Consider the following 23863-nt stretch of genomic DNA (forward strand, 5'->3'; position numbering starts at 1 on the left):
CTGCGGCGGCACCACGCTGTTTGATCCGCCGCGCCGTTCGATCCGTGGTAGAAATTGGAGGGGGAGTCCGGCGAGCGGGGCCCGCGTGTTGCTTTTGCTTTTCCTCATTTTCCATCCTACGAACGTCGAGGCGGGTTTTCAGGCCTACGGAATAATTTTATTCTTTCGGCTTTTTCGGCTTTTGCCAAGAAAAAGATTTTACAAAAAACGACGCCTTTTTCCGCTCCACCTTTTTGAGAAACATGTTGCCTAGGAAATTTCTCGTGGCTTGGATCTTAATCCGGAGCCAAAAATATTGAGGTTTGTTCTTTAGTAGGGTTTAAAATTAGTGTAAGAGTAATCCATCAAATTGTAATTTTTTTTTTATCGAATTTAGAATGGACGAGCACAATATTTTTGTCGCCCTTTTGTTCCGTAAAAACTACTTTTATTTTCCTAAAGTCGAAAGTAAGGAAGTGCAACAAGAGAGCTGTCTTATTTAGTAAATAAGAAAATAAATGAAAGTTTTAATCGATGGCGGAAGTAAGAGGGGGATGGCCATTGACCTAGGACAATTTAGCTAATCCCCGTGCGTGCTTTCTCCTGAGAAAATTTTAGCATATAAGGTTGGGATAATTATGCAAATGTTTAATGAGCTCTGGCTCAATGTACAGTGTCGTTCCTAAACTTTAATTTGTTCAATATGGTTTCTAAGCTTTAACCCAATTTGCAATGCCGTCCATGAAATTTTAATTTTTAATTTGTACAATGTGGTCTCTAAACTTTTGGTAAATGTTCAATCTAATCCCTAATCTATATGAAAATATCCAATGTTACTCTTCAATTAATTCATGTTCAAGGATGAACATTGGACATTTCATATAGTCCATGGAGTGAATTAAAGATATATCAAAAGTTCAAAGACCACATTAAACAAATTAAAAATTCAGAAATGATATTGCACATTTGATTAAAGTTTAGGGACCACATTAAATAAATTAAAAGTTTAGTAACGACATCGTACATCTGACGAAAATTCAAAAACTATCTGTGTCATTTTTCCTATAAATTTTTATCTCGCCACTTCAACTTATTTTGTCCCTACCTTTTCTAGTAGATCGTGCATTCGAGTTGCATTAAACGTGGATAAAATTAATTTTTATTTTTATTTTCATTCCTTGACTTGAGTTCGAAACGCATTGTCATTACAATAGTTTGATGATACAAAGCTAATTTCATAGTGTATAACATTAGTGACGAGTTAGTGATGGTCTATCTGATAAGTATCGGTACTTAAATAGATTGCAAAGAGCAAATGTGATGATAAGGAAATCTCTTACCATTCAACACGACAAAAAAGAAATCTAAAGCTCGAATAAGATAGTTTGCACTCTTAAGAAAAAGATCTAAAGTTGACACGAAATATCAAGTGTTATCCGTAATTACGTCCCAATGGAACAATAGATGAGTTACATTCGTCAATTTTCAAACTCGTGCCATTTTTTTTTTTGCAGACTAGTAAAGGCTTCCCATGATCAAGGATAGACCGAATCTATGATCCCGGGTTTGCAAATCAAGTCTTGGACCGTTTAATCAACAATCCAGTCGATATATATCGGCAATCTCATCTAGGGTCCGGCAATACAGATTATTCTCGAGTTTTCATACTCGGCATCTCATGCTGTTGTATATGGGCTCTCATATTCTATATCCAACGCGGTAATGCGTGTCGCGATGCCTTCTCACTTTCTTTTTATCTCGAGGTTAACCAAAAAATTAACTTCCAATTTTAACCGAATCAAATGCGTCCATGAACTGATGATTGACCCTAACGTTCAATTATCACGTCAATATAAGCCTGTTCAGTAAAAAAAATATGGAGGGAAGAAACGGGGAAAGCAGCTGCGGCTAACTCCAACGAGCATCGGCTCCAGGATCTGCGCAGCCACCAAAACCAAAAACCCTCAGCGCCACCTGAACCGTACAACAGTCGGGGTTTAAGAAACCGAGAAGAAGACGGTGCGGCGTTGGTTTGATCTCGCCGATTCAAGAAGAAGAAGAAGAAGAAGAAGGAAGGAAGGGAGGGAGGAAGGAAGGAAATGGTGCACAAGGCATGGAGGATAATTCCCAGGCCTCTGATGGAGACGGTCCTCAACAACCACGCTCAGCACCACCGCGTCCCTCAGCCTCTCATCCTCCACGGCCCTAGAGGCGTCGGCAAGACCACCCTCATCCTCGAAAGTAACGTGTTACCCTCCTCCCGCTCTCCGTCTCTCTCTCTGTGGACTTTCGTCGAACAGTTGGCGGGCGAAAGTCGGTTCATTTCGACATGGGGAGTGCGATGTTTGTAATTTGGTTGTCGTGTCTTTATCTCTGTGGAGTTTCGTCGAACATTTGGCGGGCGAATGTCGGTTTATTTCGACACGGAGAGTGCGATGTTTTGCAATTTGGTTGTCGTGTCTTTCTTCGGCTTACGCTGTGATCGGAATGTGATGACGACAACTGGGATTGATTTGTGTTTGGTTAATGCTTCATGGTTTCTCTCTTTTGCCAGGACTCCTCGGTGAGTGGAATAAAGGTGTTCATGTCACTGGATATGTGGACCTGGCTCAATCGATCAAGGGTCACCATCCGCAGCACAATAGCTCATTCCCGTGGTGTTCTTGGTCGAATTGTGATCCACCCGATTTGGCGACTCTCCGGAATCAGCTCGAACAATGCCTCGAATCCATGGTGGAAAAGGGTGTCAAGCTTGGTACCGTTACTTCCCAGCAGATATTCTCGACTATGAAAAAGTGGCATGGCCTAAACACAGCGCTTCGACGGATTCTCGAGATCAATCATGCCTCGAAGACTGCAGTTTCGGATAAGGTTGCTGGTTCAGCATTGTGGAGTCGGGCGGTTTTTGCGCTATCTACTCAATGCAATGCCAAAGAGATTGATGGTATTTTGGAATTGAAGGAGAAAGGAAGGAGTTTGTCGGTTGAGGAGGCTTCTTATTTGCGAGAGGCCATTGTTGCATTGAAGTTAGCCAAGGAGGTGATTAAGCTTCAGCATGGGTGGAGGAGTAAGGCAATTGCACATCTGAATCGGACTGGAGGGTTTTCAAGGTCTCTAGCGCATTCCTGTACTGATTGGCCGTGTTTGCTGTTGGAACTGTTGTCACAAGCTGCTGAACTAGATCATTTTCAGGTATGTGTGCAGAATGTGGAGTTTATTTATTTCTTACCTTCACATCCTCTACGATAGTTGTTTATGTGGAGTTATGGTTTGATAACATTAACATGGTCTACTTAGTTTGACTATGCATGTAATTCCAACTTTTTATTGGTGCTGTGCTCTAACAATGTGCTTGCACTAAATTTGGCAGCCCAAGTTGGTGATAAACAACATAGATGTGCTAAGACATGCTATCTTGACTGATGATTCATCAGTTAACGCATCAATGTACCATGACAGTCTGATATGGAGAATAATTGCTTTAGGTGCAAATGAGAGATGCCTGCCAGTTATACTTGTCACTTCTGATAGGTAATCGGTTCCTCTGTGACTGTTGTTCATATTTTTGTCTTCCTATGTTGATAATGATATCATATTTAACTTACGTATTTTTCAATTTATTTTTTGGAAATAGAGTGTCTACAATGTTAGTCAAAATGAAGTTCATAATAAGTTTCCTATCACTTGATGTTAAAATTTTCAGTTTGATTTTTCTCCTGGTTGAGCATCCTCATTTACATGGTTGAGTACCTATACTGTGATTGCTAGCAAAACAATTAGAAGTTCTTCACAACAAGTAACCATAGAAGTTACGAATTGCATAGGACACATGGATACATGGCAATTAGCTACTTAATATTGCTACCCTGGCAGATTTGACCTTGTGTAGTCCTGCCTGCTAGTGCTTAGGATTTTCTAAAATGTACTTCCTGATATGCAACACAGTCAATCGAAAAGAAACAGAAAAGTTTTGGTAATTCGAGTCTACATTCTTTAGATTCCTGTACCTGTCAGTGGATCCTGCACTTGCATTTTGGCTTTTGGAAACTCCTTGTATGCTGTTCTGATACTCTGAAGTGCATGACACGGGGCATGTTAATTCATTGAACTCTACATCAATTAAGACGGGTGCTGATCATCCTTGTCATAAGATCCTTTTGATTCTATTCCTTTTGACTTTATTTCAAGTTTAATTGACTTTTCGATCTGTTTATCTATCTTTATTCTGACTCGTAATGTGATGCCTCAGCTACTACTCGTACAGAGCTTTCATGGATTTTGGGTTTCCGGACATATTCATCTCCCGTGAGGTACTCGATGTTAAACATTACTCTCTCTCTCTCTCTCTCTCTGTGACTAGAAGTGAATGACTTGATATGAGATTTTATCAAGGGATTCTTTTCGCAATCTCCAGTAATGTGACTGACGCAATGATTCAACTTCAAATGAAAGATGTGCAAGCCGAAGCATGAAACAGTAGTAGTGCTCCATGAAAGTTCACTTCACACAACCCCAAAAAAAATGGAAAAGTAGTTCTTAAAATCTTTTCAACAATGAAGATATTCGACCTAGAGCTTAGTTTACTCAATCTAATTTCTCTGAAAGTGTTATATATATATTAATCCTTTTTCCAGAAATCTTATCAAGAATTAGACTTACCACTAGTTGATAACACTGCACAAAGTGGTTTGAGAGCTAGCACTTTTCCATATAGGGTAGTTGGTACATCAAAAATCTCTTCATTACGAGTGTTTCAACTTTGTTTTGTTTCTATGTTTTATAGACCTTTGGCTGGACTCCACAAGAAGCTAAAATGCATATGGTGGCAAATTTCTTCAGCAATTCAGAGGTGAGAAGATCTGATTACTATATGGGTAAATGTGGTTCATAGATAAGTTTTACAGTGATGGATAATGACTCTCTAGAGATCAAAATGAAAATGGCAGATTTGGACAGTAGTTGGTCACTAAATAATTCACATCACTACGCTTTGTTCTAACATGCACAAGTTGGATATCATCATCATAATTTCTTATGACATGGTCTACTATTTAACAGTTTTTTTTTTTGTGATAAATGTAGTGGTTGGTGATTTCTGAGGTGCTCGGGTCAAATCCTCGCCATCTCTTCGAGCTCTACACACTCAAACAAAGCAATTTCTATAATAGGTATGTTTTTTTCCTAGAAGAGCTCAAGTATAAATCTTTGATGCTCCTGCTGTTGTTTACTTTAGAATAGTACATGAGACAGTCTTTCTAATAGCTGTATCCGTTATTTTATGCTGTAAGCAGATCTAGTTCAAGTTTCCCTGCACTTTCTCTTAGTTGTTGGAGTTTGTTCTTTGACATGTCTGCCTCACTTTTCTTTTTACTCATCCTCAAACTTAAGCAATGTGCCGTTTGTGTGCTACTTTTCTTGGTTCTCCATGTGAAAAAAGCATATGTTTGAAATCCCTCTTAGGGGTTCTTACCAGTAATTCTAGAGGCTATCAACCTTGCTGCATCCAGCAGTGAAATTTTTGGGTTAGATCTACCTGCTTCTATGAAGGTTGTCAAATCGTACTCTTCCATGGGCTGAAGCATTGATATTTACTTTTGTACTAACTGTTTGCTCCTACCTCATTTCTCTTCAATGAAGCTTTACTTCCTGGTTCTCTGTCTTTGCTAAATAAAAAAAATCAAGAATCAGTTCACCTGTCAGGAGTGCGAGGAATTGTATGATTATCATCTATAAGAGGGATTTCCGAGTAATTCATTCACTTTCAGTTCCATTGACATGTGAAAATCTATTTTGTGCCGAATATATATCCAGAAGCTGTCGTGGCTAATTGTATTTGGCAACCCTTGACTGTGTTTTTGATGAAAGAATGCACCGGTGGATTCTAGGAATACATCGGGTTTTTTCCTAACGATAAAGTGAGGCGTTAAAACCTTTGAGAACTGGAACATGTAAACTAATATTGAGAAAGGAGGAGTTTTGAGACAATACAGTCTCTTCAGTTGTTTATAATCTAGTGGTCAGCTTGAGATTAATTACCAGGTGCTTTGAAATGCATGTGCTGGTTACCCTGCTCAACAAGTTCTTGTACTTTCCATTAGATGACTTCTCTGTCAGTGTGCATAGATCAGAGGTCAGAAATCACCAGTCACCTTACTCTAAACTGGCCACATTGCTGAATGATCATGATCCGGCAGAAGAGCTGTATAACTACACTAGTCAGAATTATTGCATGATCTGTAAATTTATAAACACCTTATATAAAGCTATCTAGCGGCAGCACATGTTTCTGTATAGAAAAGATATGGTGGAAGAAGCCCATCATGAAATGTAGTTTCTTGGTTGTGCATTGAACAGTGCCATCTTTTTCTATATTGCCATCGCATAATGGTTTGTACCTTCTACAATAACACAGGGTTATAAGTGACAAGAATTGCACATTTGAAGACATTGTGGATGCATATTTAGCATACTTGCAGGTAACTTCCAAATCAGCTACGTGTTTACTTCTCCTTTCATCAAATATTTGCATTTTCCCCTGGTTGAAATTTGTTAGCTACTTAGCACCATTGATCATTGCAGAAAATTGAAGTTCCCTTATTGTTCTTACTAAAGACATAGTAGCTGTTAGTCAATTGTTTGTTAAATGTCAGGCCTCTTAACAGATTTTTCAAAAATTTTCCGGTCCCAGTGGGGCCTCCATTGTCCTTTCACACACTTATATTTACTTGCATAAAGCAATAGTATTGCAAATGGTGAAGATGGTAAAATTGGCCGGCTGACTACGTAGGTTTAGTGCTTGTGTTAAGTTGCTGCATCCATATTATTTGTACGGGAGAAAGTATGTGTGTTGCGTGTGTACATAAGTATTTATATGTGCGCAAACACTATTATTTGTCTTTTGCTCACCTGAGTATCAGTCTGATTTACCACTGGCAAAAACAAACGCAATCAATCTGAATTAATCAGCTCCATGGTGGGGGTGTATGTTTTGGTTATTGCTAAATGATCAGCTGATTCCTCTAGAAAGGCCACTTGTTGCTGATCATCCATGCTATGGTTTTTAAGATAAATAGCTGCATTTCATGTTTGCAGCTAGCAATGAGATATAGATTCAAGTTTTTGTTTTTGTTGTTGCAATATATGTTAAGTTCTTTTTTTCTTTTTTTGGTCAGAATGTTAAGTTCTTCACTAGGGACTATTTACCAGTCGATATTCACAAACGTCTCAAGTCTTCTCATTCTCAACAGACTGTGGTGCTGCATTAAATTGTCTCTCAATTTTGTTCAGCACAAGTACCTTCCCCTGCTTTTGAAGAACTTATCGAGCATCTTCATATATGTGATTTGGTGTGGTTATCATGTGCATTCTAGGGTCTATGCATTTTACCACCAAATGATGGCAAATTGTATCGAACAGTTTTGCTTTGTAGTTTATACGGTTGTCTTTACTTTTTGAGTGTATTTCAAGTTATGTAAACTAGAGGTATAATTAGGTATATGAGTGGTATATCCTCTACCGGCTCAAGCTGCCTATTTTCTGGTATACTGCATGTCCCAGCACTTTATCCTATATTTCTTGTTAGATTACCACGGTGAATCCTGCCATGGATAAGGCTGTAAAGATACTTCAAAAGTTTGCTACTGATGTGCGATGTGGACAAATTCCAAAAGATAAACTCCGTTTTGGTGCTCCTTGGAGGCATCCTCCATCTGATGACAACCCTACACTGAGCTTGGAGTGGGCAAAGCTTCAGCTATTGGACTTTGTTCAATCCCTTATCAATGCAGAATTTGGGGTACTCTTCTGTTCTGCACTTAGAACAGTATCTTTTTTTTTCTCGTTTTGTCTCTTGTTTGCCTGGCGATTTTTTCATTTTGTAAATGAAAATTGCATTTTGTTGGCTGTACAGGTCAATTACTTCGCTGATTGTAGCCTGGAGATCTTTGACGATCCATCTGCTGTAGCATTAATCGAGGTACTTGTATTGTGCTTTCTTTACCAAAGATATCCATCTTCGAGCGCACAGCCATTTTCTTAGAATGATTGACAAAACATTTTATTTCTGACTTCCCCAAATTTCATACCACTCTGGATAACGAGTTATGCTTCTTTCGGAATATTTTCTTGTTTGTTCACTTGCTTCAGTATCAAAGATATCTCCAAACACTTTCTTTGGTTTTGTACCATATTTTTAACCTCCTGTCAAGTATTATGGAAGGTAAAAGGCCTTTTCTTTTTCACTCTTTTTTTGATCTTGGTGTAGGTTGGCTTGCTCTATACACAAAGGGATCCTTCTTTCATTCGCCCTGTGTCACGAGGTATTCAGAGGTGTCTTGTGAGATGGTATGCGATTTATTTTCTTGCATAACACTACTAAGGAAGTTGAAACAATTGTGAGTTCTGCGTGCTCATTTTGAGTCACAGGCTTGTGCAGGAGCGGATGCAGTTGAGCTTCCAGAGCTCACTCAAGTACCTGTGGCAGCGATTTTTCCGCGGTCGTAGTTATCGCCATTTGATGTTGCAAGAAGGCTATAAGTGACTCCAGTGTATGTCTAAGTGTCCATCCATTCCATGTGATGTTTATAAAGTTAATTTGCGCCCAAATATCTTGAAATTTAGTGGACTGTTTTCGTCTTAGACTGTATACAAAATTCTTTGATATCTTTCTAATTTCAAGAAGTCAAGAAGATAATTAATAACTCTAACTTCATTTTATGCAAACGGAGGGAGCACTAGTGAAATACAATCAGTGGAGCATAATATTGTAGTGATGCTTTCATGGTTGCGGACCTGTTGTACATGCTTGCAATGTCAACCTTGGTAAATTACGATTGTCCTGATAAAGTCTAGGGGGAATCCGTGGAAGCTGGGCTAAAATAATAGTGTTTCTTGACATTTTACCTTGTTTTTGTGAGATTGAGGTCTAAACCAGTTATGAGGTGACCCCTTCTTGGGCAGAAGCAATTTATTTTATATCATGGTTGATTTTGCCTAATGAAGTCATTGGCTCACTTCTTCGTAAAACTTCTCAGGAATATATTGCCAGTTCATCCTTCTTTGCCTTGGCATTCTCTTTGACAGTTCCAAAGAAATAAGGTACTTGCTACTAATCTATGATTATACAACACATAATAACATTGATAACTCTATTTTGAAATCAAATGATAACCCACTTTCACAAGAGTTGCTGGGTTGCAGTCTAAAATTTTGGTTCGGTTGCTGAAATTCCATCTGTCCGCTTCATTACGTGCAGGGAAACAGAACAGCATGCTGAGAATGATTTTTCTTGCTCCTGACACATTGGTAAGTGTTCTCTTCTCATCCAGAATGATTGTGTCAGAATTTCAGTTGTGATTGCACTCATGCTTGGTCAAAGTATTCTTTTTCGTCAGGCAAAAAAAAAAAGAAATTTACAATTCCATGTTCATCTGATGGGAACCGATTCCTCCATTTCTGTGCAAGTCCATTTATGTTATTAGCTTCATGTGGTATGAAGACAGCAGTGACATCGTTTTCTCTTCATGTAGATTGTGTCAAAGCGAGATCTTGATTTGAGGTGCCTGCAAACAGAGGACCCTCCATTAACCTGTATACACATGATTCCTTTTAGATCGAGTATTGTTTCTAGTTGGCAATGAAAATGGGTCTCCATCTGTGCCTGACGAAGGATCCCCTGCATATTTAACTTGGGAGACAGTGCACACTGACCGTGACTAAGAATAAGCGAGTGGACAACTTGTAGCTGCACAAGTATTTCAATACAGCATGGACATTAGCATGATTAGCATGTCCATTGAGAATTGGAAAGTAAGTATTCGTTTGCAAAGAGCCAATGTCTTTTGCCATCTGGTTGGGTAACCATTCTACCTATCCAAGTTTTTGCAAATTGACATACTTGATGTTTGTACATTATACTATTCTTTTCGAATCTAGTTAATGAGAGTTTGATGGTAAAGAGTACACGTTTCTGTGTATTTTTCTACCAGATGGATTCTATACCATTGATCATGCTCACCTTTGCTACATGGCCATCCAGGTCTTGGCTTCCTTAATTTCCCTGTTTTCTCCGCTTTAAGGGCTGTCGGATCGGGTGAATTGGCATCATTCAATCACAATTCTGTTATCAGCCTGTCTATAGAAGCTGAAGTGCTTATGTGCTTCTCTTTTGGCCAAAAGTGCTTATCTACTAATGTGTTGCCCCTCGCCATTGTCGTAGTTTAAATTATACAACTACATAAACTCCGAACTACAACAATTTTTCTATGATATGATATCTTTCTTGAAAGAAGGAAACACTTTTTCTTTTGACAAATAGGAAATTCCGGATCCAATTCGGATATCAGAAAGATTACCATATATAACACAAAATTTCTCCGCCGATTCTCGAGAAACAAGTGGGCTACTCCGAACTACAACAATTTTTCTATGATATGATATCTTTCTTGAAAGAAGGAAACACTAGAAAAAGAAAACCGAAGAGGGAAAAGTGTGCTCAGCTCTTTAAGGAGTGAATGACAATCATTTTGTTTTAGAAATCAATTTCTGGTCAGAAATAGATTTTTCTATTTCTATTCCATGAATGAGTTTATGAGCAAAAATACGCGTTTGATAATATTGATACAAATTTTTTGTTCCCGAAACAAAAATTTATTTGATAACGGCACAAAATTTCTCCTTACCGGGCAGTTAGCGAGTGGATGACGGGTGGTGGCTGTGAATGGTGACGGATGGCAAGCGGTGGACGGCGGTGCGGCTAGTGCGGAGGACGGCGGCAAGAGGCGGTTGGCATCGGGTAGCGGCAGGAGGTGAGCAACGGCCGGTGGCGGTAGGCTGGTGGTGGCGGCGGTGGCGGGCGGCGGTCGCCCACGGCAACCGGTGGTGGGAGACGAATGACGGCGGTGGACGGCATGTGGGCGGCGGGTGGGCGACCAGCTAGTAGTGAGGGCGAGCGATGAGAAGAATTTTTATTTCTCATTTTTATTCCAGAAATAGAAAAGTATAAAATTTTTACTTCTTATTTCTGTGCCAAACCTGTTTCTGAAATCAAATTTTATTTCAGAAATAGAAAAATGAAATTGCGTTACTAAATGGATTTCTATTCCAAATCTGTTTCCTGAAACAGAAAAACAGAAAAACAAAGGAATAGAATATTAACAGCCTTATTGACAATCTCCCCGTCATCTCCCAAATGAGTCCAAAAATAGCCTGAATGAAAATCCAGATACAACATATTGTCAAGAAGTTCAACACTAGGGTCCCAGCTAATTACGGGCAATCAGAGGGCCGGATTTCATGGCATTTGCCCGAATCATGCTTTGACCTTTTTGTTTCCAGGCGATCCCACCCACGCAGGATGCATCATTGAACCAACAAGCCATACTTCATAGCGCGACAGTAGCTCGGGGTAAAGGGAAAATTTGATCGCATCGATTCGACGCATGTCCGGAGCGTTCAAATTGGACTAGACAGGTCTCGTGCGTAAATCTTGTAGATTCTACTGGCGATTATTGCCGCAATTTCTCCCTCGAATTGAGAAGAAAAGTTTGAAATGACATCTTAACATCTATCTCCTGCCCCGACGATGATGAGTCGGGAGTTAGAAAAAAGAGGGTGTTGCGGTCACTACAAATGATTAAACACGCGTCGTTCTCGATCTCCGTCGTTCCTTTTTCTCTGTGTCTGGTGCAATTGGTCAATCTCTTCTCACTGCCTCGGCAACATAGCTTCCATAATCTCGCAGGAAAAACTTCCAAAAGCTCGGCATTTCACCTCCCAAGTGCTCGATATCCCCATGCAAACACAAGGCGCTGCGGTCGATCTCTAGTCGAGAGTAAGTCCTACTGTCCTCGCACTCGCGTCTAACTTTCCTTGTCCTCAGTTGGGACTGGACTTCTTCCTTGTCATTTTTGGGTCCTTTCGTTTTCATCTTCCCGAAACGTTCTCCATCCCAAGTTCCAACCCGTTCGTGCTCGGACGGCAGGCACGAGCACGCATTCTGATTTGCACGTCTGTTCCATTTCATTTAAGGAGAAGGAACACCCATCGTTCGCTCGTCCTTTTCTCTCTTCCCAGTTTGCAAGCCGACAAACGAAACGAAAGGGAAAAGACGATTCCTTCGCGAACGAAAAACTGCAGAGACGCGCGCTGATGCGACGTATCAGCATGGGTTTTACGCTTGATTACGCCATGCGATTTGCCCCCCGCTTGTATATGTTCGTTAACAATGTCGCTCCAAACTTTGCAGGGCCTGCGTACAGAAAACCAGAGCGTTGCCTTCTCAGTAGAGAGAGAGAGAGAGAGAGAGAGAGAGAGAGAGAGAGAGAGAGAGAGAGAGATGGACGGTGGGAATGGGAGCAGGATGTGGAAGACACTGAAGCAGCGGCTGGGATTCAAGCGCATGGGCTGCTGCGGCGCTCCCACGTGGACCCCGTCGGCCCCCACCATCCTCGCCGTCATCGCTGAACCGTCGTCCCCGCCAATGACGGACGAGTACCCCGCGAGCGCGAGCGCGATCGTGCCGCCATGCACGCGAGCGACGTCCCGGCGCGCGACGCCGACCGCGCGCGCCGCCGCCGCCGCTCGCGGCCATGAACCTGGCGGCGGCGCTCGAGGCGGAGCGCAACCTGGGGCGGGGGGTGCCCGCGGCGGGGCCGGGCGTGAAGACGCTGATGAGGCTGATCGAGGAGACGGACGGCGTGGACCTGAAGCAGGGGCGGCGGCGGAGGAGGGGGGACGAGGGGACGGCGGCGAGGAAGAAGGGGAGCGTCGGCGGCGGCAGCGGCGGCCGGGGGAGCGATTGGGTGTGCTGCGTGTGCATGGACAGGAATAAGGGCGCGGCGTTTATCCCCTGCGGCCACGCCTTCTGTAGGGTGTGCTCGCGGGAGCTGTGGGTCGATCGCGGGTGCTGCCCCGTTTGCAACCGTTCGATCCTCGAGATTCTTGACCTATTTTGAGAAGAATTCTTCTTCCAAAGGTTTCGACTATTTCTTGCTTTGCCAAAACATTGCGGTCGTGCACATATGTGGGAGCCCTCTTGGTTGAAGAAAGGACCGTGAATTTTTTGGTGGTGGAAGGAATATTTTTTTCCACCCCAAGCTCGAGAGGAAAAAACTGTCGAATGGCCGCCGTGTGTCACGTTAGCAATTGACATGATGGTACGTGTGTCAGATTATTTACGACATGTCGCATGTCATAGCATTTGAAATTGATCTCTCCATTAGTTGGTTTTATAGTACCTAGCACCTTAAAACATTGTTCTAGCCAATGAAGGCTTTTGTCGATTATAAAGATGGCGAGCGTCTTGAAATAACTAGGCAATTGGCTTGAGCAAGACATCGGTTTAATTGCTACCACAACCTCTTAGTTAGAAAAAGCTTCATGAAATTAGTGAAGGACCCAATTTTTGAATGTATGCATCTTGTTTAAGATGTCAGAGTATAGGTCGTTAAATTTGGTGGATTTCATGTTAAAACTCGGTGGGACTTGACATATTAATGATGCATTCGTATTAGGGTAACTATAACAATAACCTTGTGACTAGAGATGATAATTGGGTGGTAGGCGAAGGCCAGCCCAAGCCCCCCGTCGGTCTGCTGGAAATACAAAAACGAGCGATATCAGGCAAGGAAAATCCTTCTCCAGACGGTCCATCAGGGTCTACCCAATTTTTGAATGTGTACATCTCGATTAACATATTAGAGTATAGATCGTTAAATTTGGTAGGTTTCATGCTAAAACTCGGTGGGACTTAACAATATTAATGATGCATTTGCATCAATCTCATGATTAGAAATGATAATTGGGCGGCAGGCAAAGGCCAAGCCCAAGCCCCCCGTCGGCTTGGAAAACGAGCGATGTCCAGGCGAGGAAAATCCCTTTCCGGACGGTCCATCAGGGCCAATCCGAGTCTGGTCGATTTTAACCTAAGAGTTCGATATCATGAACGAGCCTACCAAAGAAATTTTAGCCCGACTCTACCCGTCCAAACTCGATCATTGATCAGGTCCACTTATGTCATGATCTAGGAACCAACCAAGTCTCTGGTATTGGCTTCCATGTGAATTAGACTTGCGGACACGAACGAGACCGATCGAGTGACGACCCATGGTCCATTATTGACTGGCCCAAAGTGAGACCAAAAGAAGAAATTTTATGGGCCCTGGAAGCGTATTGGGCCAATTACCAAGCCCACATGATGTTCCAAGGATGCCTGCATAATCCCACCGATCCCTCTTTCTATCATCATATGTCCTCTGAACAAATTTTACTGTTAAAAAAGGGATAATAATCCCCTTAGAGCTGTCGACTCGTGTTGTAACATCGTCGTCCCATTGGCTAATTCGTGTAAGTTCCACATCGTCGCCAAAATATATCGATGTCGTGAGAATAAACAATCCATTCAAGATGAGTCGAAACGTGTCAAGTCGTGTCAGTTTCCTTCCCCCTCGTTGAATCCTCAGCGTTGCCCTCTAACCGACCCGAGGACCGGACGCTTCCTAAGGTCGTCGCTCTCCATTTCCGAGATTAAGCCGAGACGCCGACCCTGCCCATCAAACTTTGGTGCTCATTTCCACGGACTTGCTTCTAACACAACCTCTAAAACGTGCTTGCTAGTTAGCTAGCTTAGAAGGGACCTGAACAGCATCGCGGACCGTCAAAATCATGCTGTCAATTTCCCACAAGACCAAAACAAAATGGAAAACAAAGAGGGACAGAACAAGATGAACGTGTTCCAAATTCATTCCATCCATCCATCCATCCCCATCTCCAATTAAGCTGGATGTGAATGCAAAATCCAATTCCTTGATTCGACCAATACACGGGTCAATTCAAAGACAAGTCGGGCACGCAGTCGTACGGACAATCGGTATCACGGGGCTGGGGCTGGTCCGCTAGGAACCGTGATCGACGGGCTCATACTCATTGTACCCGAAACTTATTATTATTACTATCGATCAAAAGTCTCTCTCTCTCTCTTTTTTTAATACTTTCCTTTTGGTATAAATCAACGTGTCATGTCAATTCGCTCTCGCCCTCGAGAAATTTCCACCGTTGAATTTCCACTCTTGATTTTCGACCCGAAAAAAATTTCCAATCTTGATTGGCTCTTTCTGGTCTACCCACTGGCCTCCCCAGTCTCTCCATCTGCTTTGTCAATGCTCTTTTCCAAGAACGTCACATAACATGTTCTTTCCTAGAAGTTGCCGGTTCATGTTTTGTGATTGGAAAGGATAGGAAGAACAACCAAGGTCCCAGTGCTTGAAAGCTTGTTTGATAGAGACTTGGTTTCGCTATTAGGCAGTCGAATTGGGTGGCTTAGATCGATCCGGTTAAAAGTCCCGAAAATAAGTTGCGGCGAAAAACAAAAGCTCTGTCGCAATTGGATGTATCGGGTAATATACATCTCCACTCACTAGAATTTCACTCGAATTTCAATCTCGGGAGATTTCCAAAGGAGAAGAAAACGAGCGACATTTGCAGTTAGTTTCGAGAAAACATGCCGTCGCTGTTTATGAAATGGAAGTTTCTATCGATCGAGGTCGGATCACACCAGAACATCTCGTGCACCCGACAGTTCGCGCACATGACGCGTCATCTTTAACTGAAATCACGCGACGGTCTCGCTCGATCTTGCACCCGCTCATCTTTGGCTCCACCTAATTTGCACGGACGAAGAGGTAAAAGAAAAAATCGAACTCGCATCTTAAATGAAATACTTCAACGTACGTACTTTCCTTCGAAGATGCTCCCACGCTTGCCCATGCCATCTCGGGCCCCACCATTTGAACCCTAAATCGTCTTGTTGGGAACCTTTCAAATCCGCACGATGACTAGACTTCAGTGGGGCCCGCCCTCGCCGTTCTGTTCTTCCTAAAAGACTAAAGCTCGGGTTTGACTGAAATCCCATTGGTCGTCCATACCTTTGCTTTGCTTTCTCTTTCCGGGCCCCATCATTGGTGACCCGTAGCCTCTCGACGTTTTATCAATTAAATTCATTCTGATTAATTTTTAATCGAACGCCGACGAATTTTTTTTTTTTTTTTAAATTTTTAATCTTTTTTTTTTTTTTTTATTTTTTTTCCGGCGGCGCCGAGGGGAGTTTCTCTACGCGATGAGATATTAACGAGGCCGGCCTCGCTCAAGATGGCGAGGCCGACCTCGCCCGCCCAAATAGCCGGCGAGGCCGACCTCTCGACGCCCGGGTCGCGACGGCGAGGCGAGGCCTGGGCGCCGCGGCGAGGCCGACCTCGCCGTCGCCTCGGTTCGCGACGGTGAGGTCGAGCCTCGCGCAATCGGGCGAGGCTCGACCTCGCCGTCGTGACCAGCATCGGCGAGGCCGACCTCGCCGTCGCTCGGCCCGCGACGGCGATGTCGAGCCTCGCCGGATCCGGGCGAGGCTCGACCTCGCCGTCGTGACTCAGCGCGTCGGTGAGGTCGGCTCGCCGCCGCCGGGCCTAGCCTCGCTATCGCCCGGTTCGCGACGGCGAGGTGGAGCCTCGCGGATCCGGGCGAGGCTCGACCTCGCCGTCGTGACCCGTGCATTGGCGAGGTCGGCTCGCCATTGGCGAGGCGAGGCGGCGAAGCGGGCGAGGCCGACTCGCTGTCGCGAACCAAAGCGACGGCGAGGTCGGCTCGCTCGGCTAGCCGGCGAGGTCGACTCGCCGGCCCCTCCTCTGGCCGGCACGGCCAGTTCTGACCGGCCAAAGGAAGAAATCAGAAAAAAAGATTAAAAATTGAAAAAAAATAATAAAAATTGCCACGTCGGCGTTGGCCGGCGGCCACGTCACGCCGTCGGCCAAAATTGGTCGAAAGGACTGAATTGGCAAAAATTAGAAAGGTTTAGGACCGAATTGGCAAAATTAAAGGTTTAGATGAATTGGCCGCCGTACAATAGGTTTATGACTGATTTGACAATTTTCCTGTGGAAAACGTCCAAAAAAAAATCCAAGTCCCTCGGTTGAGTTTTAAATCTTTTCACGTTTTATCAATTAAGCTCATCCCGATTAATTTTTAGTCGGAAGTCGTCGATGTGGATATTAGCCGTGGCACGCGTGCCACATAAGACAATGTGCCACCTTAGCGATTTTCGGCCACATAGGACGGTCGGTGTCACATGTCGCGATTCCCGATCGAAATCGACCTGGAGTGATTCAATTGCAAGAAACGCGATAATATTTAAGACTTAACCGGCACAATTATCTTACCAAAAAAAAATTGGAACAATTAAAATGTTTATCGCTGAATTAGCAAACGTGCTTTTCGGGAACGATTTTCCCCGAATTGACGTTTCAAGAATTCTGGTAACAAACCACAAGGGGAAAAAGAGAAGAAAATCACGTTCGTCTTCGAAATCACGAGAATTTGCTGCTTCGCAGCCCCACCCACGAACGTAAACGACCCTCCATTGGAAAAACAAACACTCCCCAAAGTTGCAAGACCAAGAACTTTCTCACGGTCAAAGTTCTGTATGGAGCACTATTAAAATCGTGCGATTAGAGTCCTAATCGCTAATCATTTTTTCACGCGGATGTAGCCAATGCGAGTCGTAGCGATCTTCTTCTGCACACGTACGTCAATTTAGCCGTCGATTTTCCGAATCAATTGACCGATTTCGATCGTCTTTCGTTAATCCACGCATCAGGAATACATTGTTATTTTGGTATTGTTAATCTCGTGGAGCTATCAAGAGCGTGCGGTTCTTAGCAAATTGAGGTCCGCGACAACGAAAGGCGTGCTTTGCTTCAACCCCACAAATAGATTCGACCGCTTGCTCGCCAAAGAGAAATTTCCCAGCAATTTAATGTAGAGCCTCCTTCAATTTTGTCCCCATGCATGCTCGCGTCATGGGGTCGTCGTAAACGAGAATGGTCTAATTAGAGGCGTGATTAAGCAGTTAATGATAGAATCGCATGCCGCCTCGTGAAAAGAGAAGAAGATTCAGATATTACCCATGGAAATCTTGGTATAAATTAAGAACAGTCGATGCTGCAGAAACAAGGTGTTGCTTGCGTCATAATTATTTAGTTACCTAGGCCCTCGTCCTAAATCCTTAGTGGCATGCATGAGATGCACAAGCTGGATCTTGTATAAGACCTATTCGATTTTATTAGGGAAACCCTGGAAATTTCGTCGTAGGTGCTGTAATGCCAAATTTCTCTGGTTTTTTGGGCTTGTAGGAAAGTTTGGCATACGGATATATAGTCTACAAATACATCATAACTTAGATAGACTTAACAGGTTAGTTCTAAGTTTAGGGGCCGAAGTCAATCCACGTCATGGATAACGTATCATTAACTGCTACAGAGACCAGTTTAGAAAGTCGGTTTGCGGAGCAAGGTGTTTGAGTGGGTTTATAGCGACCGGACCATACTCAAGAAAAATGTTTTCCTCTCTTTAGGTTAGGGAATTCACTTTCCCAACTTTAAGTGTGCACGTTTTTTTTTATTGTAAATGGTTTTTTGTCGGCCGATCATATTCAGTAAATCAAATTTGAATAAAAAACACACCCTTTTATGCTTTAAATTGGTGAGCATTCCAATTTGAACGAAAATCATCACATATTGATAAGACCGATATCAAAACCCTTATTTTAAGTGTGTGTAGAAACAACAAAGCACCATCAACAACAGTTGAACGAGCACACATCCACGAGTTGGTGTCAATTTCAATTTTCGGAGGACAAAAATGGGACACACACGTTCATCCAGTGCTCTAACATGTGAACATGGCATTACATGTGCCGTATACACCTATGTGTGCATCTACACACTTCCAAGAAAAGAACAGAAGAAAGAAAAACAAAGTGCATTTCATCCTTATCGAGCCCTACTTTCCAATGCAATCCCACCATCACTCTCTCTCTCTCTCTCACTCTCACCATTCCATTGCCGCCATGCTCTCTCTCTAATTCTTTTCAAAACTTTCCGGTCGTAAACATCATCTTGAATGTTTGGGAATTTTTTGGTTTCACGATTCATTACGTGCATGGAAAGTGTATTTCATCCTTACGCAGGGATAGCCGCGGCTTTGGTTGGATATGGAAAGATGAAACGTGTCCGGTTTATATGTCGTTATCACGTGATTCATGATTGCAAAAACGCGCGACGGGACGTGTAAGAGAGGCTAGTCAGACACTGCAAAGCACCAGTGCCACACGGAGGAGTTCGTACATGAGGATCAAAGGAGATGTCTGTGTCTAGCATCATGTCCCAAACCCAAGTTTGGAGTGGCCTTCTTGCAGAAAAGTACATAAAGAGACAGCCTCCCACGTAAAGCACGATTGCTTCGAGGTTAGCACGTAAACATTCCACTTCGAATCTAGCTTTTCTGCTAAAGGAAGTAGGTTCGGGTCACAATTCAGAGATGACCAAACCCTCCCAAGGAAAGAGAGAAGGAGGATGTCGTTGGTGGGGATTATGGAAAATGACCAAAGTTGCTGGAACATGACTTGAACTGCCTTTGCAGTCCATTTTTATCACTGCTTTTTTACTCGCGCACCGTAAATTTAGCAAAGAATATTCCCACTTTGAGTTCTTTGTAGTCCATTACGTGGACCAAAAGCAGCTCTTTCTTTTTCTAGGGTTTTACCTAACGTAGCACGACTTTAATTCATCAGAATTTGCCCCCTTGTAATCAGGGATTCCTCTTGCATCGTACATAACTAGCGATAATTTCGCTACCGGTATTATTTTTCTTACGGTGTGTGCTCCGCCATGTTTTGGAGGACGTGCGATGCCGTGTTTTGAAGCGAATACCATTGTCTAGAATGTCTGTTGAATGTCGAAGGACGGTCGATTCGCACCTTTTGCACTTTGTGAAGAACGGAATGTATCGTTGAGTATAGTGTCAGCAACCCTAAAAAAATTTCTAGCTTTTGCGGTAGTTGTTATCGACGTTGCCTACAAGTTTTTTACACTTTTGAAGATAGGATAGGTGCATCTAAGAGATTGCTACGAAACGTTGTCATGCTGACACGATCAAACATATTAGCTTCTTGATTTCAACTTCTAGCTTTTGACCCCAAAAAGCTACAGATAAAAAAATATAATATGCACATTAGATTGGTTGTAAAAACTATATATATATCTCGATGTGAACATATTCACAGTCGGCCATGATGAGTTCATGCTGTGGTATGGTCCCCAATAACTTTTCATAAAAGTTGGCAAGAAAAGCACTTTTGAAATTCACAATTAAAATCTAGAGAATTACCCACAAGAGTCAAATCAGTGTATTTTAATGGGAAAATTAGACAAATGGTATTTGAACTTTCGTTCAATATGCAATGTGGTCCATGAATTTTTAATTTGCTCAATGTCATCCATGAACTTGTAATCTGCTTAATGCGATTCCTGAACTTTTGACATATATTCAATTTAGTCTTTGGATTATATGAACCTGTTCTATGTTGTTCCTGAACTTATATAATATTATCTCTTATCATAAGGATCGGATTTAATTAATTTTTTTTTTGGCGAGACGATGCGGATAAGTGAGATCATATGTGGACCATCTAGCCATTGAACTAATGAATAGCAGCGAACATTTATCATACAAATTGCGATGTCAAATTATAAAATGTGCACGAGTCCCTCGCTTCTAAATAAGAACCTAATACCATTTATTTAGCTAATGCCATGGAAAAACTTTGCTTAGAGCACACGGGCCATGGGATTAGCATGTTGATTATTTTGGGATTCAGATGGATCTGTCTTGATAACCCACGATTAAAATATGCGAAATGTCAACGGGGAAATTGTCTAATCGGTCATAAACCGATTATACTGATGTCAATTTAATCATAAACTTTCTAATTTTGCCGATTTAGTTATAAGCCTTTGTGCCATATTCCATCGTAGTCCTTCCCGCTAATTTTCGTTGGAAATCACCGACGTGGCAGTATACCAAGTAAGATAGCTGGCAATGATTGAACCACACGTCGGCGATTTACAGAAGGACCATATTGAAATTTCATGTAAAAATATGACTAAATTGGCAACATTGAAAAATATAGAACTAAATTGTTAACTATGGTGGTAAAATATGCAAATTTATTTGTGTATTTAGATGATATTACCTAAGTCTCATGGCTTGTTGAACTAGTCACATTTTCAAGAAACAATACAACTTACACCATCTTGTCCAAGATAATAAATCAACCCATGTTCTTGTCGCAAGACCCACGACTTATATATGCTCTAATTACCGCACGCCCTTGTGAAAAATTTGTTTTACCTATCTTTTTTGACGCGTCGGCAATGCCCAAGAGGATGGCATGCAGGGGCTAAGTTAGTGCATGTTCATGGAAGGTCACTCTTAACTTTTGTCAAAAGGGGAATGAAAAAATAAAGGCGAAAAGGAAGAGGGATCTTAGCCACCAAAGTGGGTCCAACTCCAAGGAGCAAAGAGAGATGGCTGGACAAGGCACACCGACCTTAGCCAATAGCCACCATGGAGGATTTTTGGACCCACCGGATGGTCATAATTTTAGTAATTTTTTATCTTCTTCAATCCTCTTTCAATTATATGACCCATTCAATACACTATACAAACAATGTGAAAATAGAAAGTGGTCAAGGAAATCCTCTCTTGTCTACTTGGAAAAACTACTATAAATAGCCCACACCCCAAACACCAAGGCAAGCAAGCAAGTGCCTTATCTTCATTTGGAGAGAGAGAGAGAGAGAGCAACCAAAAGAGAAGCAAAGTTTTACTACAATTTCTAGAGAGAGATAATGGAGAGCTTCCCAGTGATCAACATGGAGAACCTGAACGGTGAGAAGAGAGCAATCACCATGGACAAGATCAAAGATGCCTGTGAGAACTGGGGCTTCTTTGAGGTACGACTCTCTCTCTCTCTCTCTAACCTACTTATGTATGAAAAAAGTGGGTCTAACATTTTGGATTGCTTTGCCTTGGAAAATGTTACCAAATGAAGCTAGTGAATCACGGGATATCACCCGAGCTGATGGACACGATCGAGCGAATGACGAAGGGACATTACAAGAAGTGCATGGAGCAGAGGTTCAGAGAGCTGGTGGCGAGCAAGGGGCTCGAGTATGTCCAGACGGAGGTCCATGACTTGGACTGGGAAAGCACCTTCCACTTGAAGCACCTCCCCGTCTCCAACATCTCCCAAATCCCAGATCTCGATGATGACTACAGGTACCGATGAGAATTACTAACTTGAATGGCAAAAACGAAGAAGCTACATTCCGCTCCGCATCCATCGATGATGACCTTCTACCGTTTGATATGCAGGAATGTCATGAAGGAGTTTGCAGTGAAACTGGAGAAGCTGGCAGAGGAGATCCTGGACCTTCTATGTGAGAACCTGGGCCTCGAGAAAGGTTACTTGAAGAACGCCTTCTATGGGTCCAACGGGCCGAACTTCGGCACCAAGGTCAGCAACTACCCGCCGTGCCCGAAGCCCGACCTGATCAAGGGGCTCCGGGCCCACACCGACGCTGGCGGCATCATCCTGCTCTTCCAAGACGACAAGGTTAGCGGCCTGCAGCTCCTCAAGGACGGCCAGTGGGTCGACGTCCCCCCGATGCGCCACTCCATCGTCATCAACCTCGGCGACCAACTCGAGGTACATACATACACTCACACTTGCAACCCCGACAAAACAAAAACTGTTACACTGCTTACATGGTACAACAAAACCGTCACCCTTTTAATACAAGAATATCGCATTCGGCATTTGAGATGCGAACAACACTTCGAATGCAGGTGATAACCAATGGGAAGTACAAGAGTGTGCTGCACAGGGTTGTGGCCCAGACAGATGGGAACAGGATGTCCATAGCTTCGTTCTACAACCCGGGCAGCGACGCCGTGATCTATCCGGCGCCGGCGCTCGTGGGGAGAGAAGTAGAGGAGGCCGGTGAAGCGACTTACCCGAAGTTTGTGTTCGAGGACTACATGAAACTGTATGCTGCTCTCAAGTTCCAAGCCAAAGAGCCAAGATTCGAGGCCATGAAAGCCATGGAGTCAACCCCCAATTTGGGCCCAATTGCAACTGCTTAAATTGGGAATTTTAAGAGTTCTTTAAGCTGGTGGACCCAGCAGAGGAAATTGGCCTTTATTTTTATTTTTATATTAAACCAACTAAGCAGATTTTAGACATCAGATTGAACCGGGTGTGCTTGTTCCTGTGATACTTTGATTTGTGGATTGTAACAATAGTCAAATGGAAACAATAGGAGGTGAACATCATTAATATATTTCTTCTGTGTTCCTTTGGATCCGAAAACCTCTTTTGGTACTAAAGTGCGATGACAACACGAATTCAAACGTACGATGTCAAAGGGTCAAACTTCTCACTGGTGGGGCCCATTCGTCGCTCCATTATATAGATGTGTGTATGAATGTATGTCTGTATTATCTTATTCTTTTGTGGTAACATGAATTTTATGTACGAATGAAGAATCATCACATGCAACGCTCGTAGTCGTGTCACCGTGGAAGGGAACATTGCCTTGTCTGATCTCCTTCCTCCATTGTTGACGCCTATTTTCTAATTTTTTGCCCAAAATTAATTATACAAAATTTAAGAGTTAATTTCTTAATCAATTCCTAAAACAAAAAATATATTATTTTTATCTAATTGCATTACATAAAGACATTAGGCACATTTGCATTAATAGGGCATATTAGAGCATATTTTCTTAATTAACTTTCAAAAAAAATTATTAAAAAATTATTATTAAAAAGTAATAAATATAATAATAAAATTCAGATCGGGCTGGGCCAGGGCCGACCCGACCCGACCCCCTCTTCTCGTTCCCCTCGCCCGCGCCGGGGCCTTCTCCCCTTCTCTCCCTCTTTCGCGCGTCCGACGGCCAGCCTCTCCTTTCGCCCATGCACGACCCGGCCGTCT

At 42.7% G+C, this 23863-nt stretch overlaps 2 protein-coding genes and 1 pseudogene across 4 annotated transcripts; all 3 read left to right on the plus strand.

The window, feature by feature from the left end:
* Positions 1-1844: 1844 nt before the first annotated feature.
* On the plus strand, positions 1845-9934 carry LOC115680001 (uncharacterized). 3 transcript variants are annotated; one of them, XM_056315654.1, is made up of 14 exons: positions 1845-2220; positions 2534-3171; positions 3350-3510; positions 4229-4289; positions 4763-4828; positions 5062-5147; positions 6392-6455; positions 7562-7774; positions 7889-7954; positions 8243-8322; positions 8404-8525; positions 9012-9075; positions 9233-9282; positions 9507-9934. In XM_056315654.1, the coding sequence occupies exons 1-11, from the start codon at positions 2079-2081 to the stop codon at positions 8516-8518; spliced, it is 1692 nt and encodes a 563-aa protein (XP_056171629.1). In that variant the 5' UTR covers positions 1845-2078; the 3' UTR covers positions 8519-8525; positions 9012-9075; positions 9233-9282; positions 9507-9934. The 3 variants fall into 3 exon arrangements, with proteins under 3 accessions (XP_056171629.1, XP_056171630.1, XP_056171631.1); XM_056315655.1 differs by having other exon boundaries at positions 8414-8525; XM_056315656.1 differs by having other exon boundaries at positions 8243-8297.
* Positions 9935-11544: 1610 nt separating this feature from the next.
* On the plus strand, positions 11545-12932 carry LOC130139122 (uncharacterized; annotated as a pseudogene).
* Positions 12933-21612: 8680 nt separating this feature from the next.
* Positions 21613-23207, plus strand: LOC130139106 (1-aminocyclopropane-1-carboxylate oxidase 1-like). The gene is made up of 4 exons (XM_056315441.1): positions 21613-21818; positions 21917-22143; positions 22240-22573; positions 22714-23207. The coding sequence occupies exons 1-4, from the start codon at positions 21714-21716 to the stop codon at positions 23008-23010; spliced, it is 963 nt and encodes a 320-aa protein (XP_056171416.1). The 5' UTR covers positions 21613-21713; the 3' UTR covers positions 23011-23207.
* The last annotated feature ends 656 nt before the right edge of the window (positions 23208-23863 follow it).

The sequence above is a fragment of the Syzygium oleosum genome, unplaced genomic scaffold (assembly GCF_021117445.2).
Source record: "Syzygium oleosum isolate NSW1041296 unplaced genomic scaffold, Sole_v2.1 Sole_v2.10, whole genome shotgun sequence".
NCBI classification, from domain to species: Eukaryota; Viridiplantae; Streptophyta; class Magnoliopsida; order Myrtales; family Myrtaceae; genus Syzygium; species Syzygium oleosum.

What these genes read in the sequence shown, in the direction of transcription:
- LOC115680001 (XM_056315654.1), top strand. Translation starts at nt 2,079, where the DNA reads ATGGTGCACAAGGCATGGAGGATAATTCCCAGGCCTCTGATGGAGACG. An exon ending in CAAAGCAATTTCTATAATAG is followed by an intron (nt 5,148 to 6,391) that starts GTATGTTTTTTT and finishes ACAATAACACAG; the next exon opens with GGTTATAAGTGACAAGAATT. An exon ending in CATATTTAGCATACTTGCAG is followed by an intron (nt 6,456 to 7,561) that starts GTAACTTCCAAA and finishes ATTTCTTGTTAG; the next exon opens with ATTACCACGGTGAATCCTGC.
- LOC130139106 (XM_056315441.1), top strand. Translation starts at nt 21,714, where the DNA reads ATGGAGAGCTTCCCAGTGATCAACATGGAGAACCTGAACGGTGAGAAG. An exon ending in GATCTCGATGATGACTACAG is followed by an intron (nt 22,144 to 22,239) that starts GTACCGATGAGA and finishes TTTGATATGCAG; the next exon opens with GAATGTCATGAAGGAGTTTG. An exon ending in ACCTCGGCGACCAACTCGAG is followed by an intron (nt 22,574 to 22,713) that starts GTACATACATAC and finishes CTTCGAATGCAG; the next exon opens with GTGATAACCAATGGGAAGTA.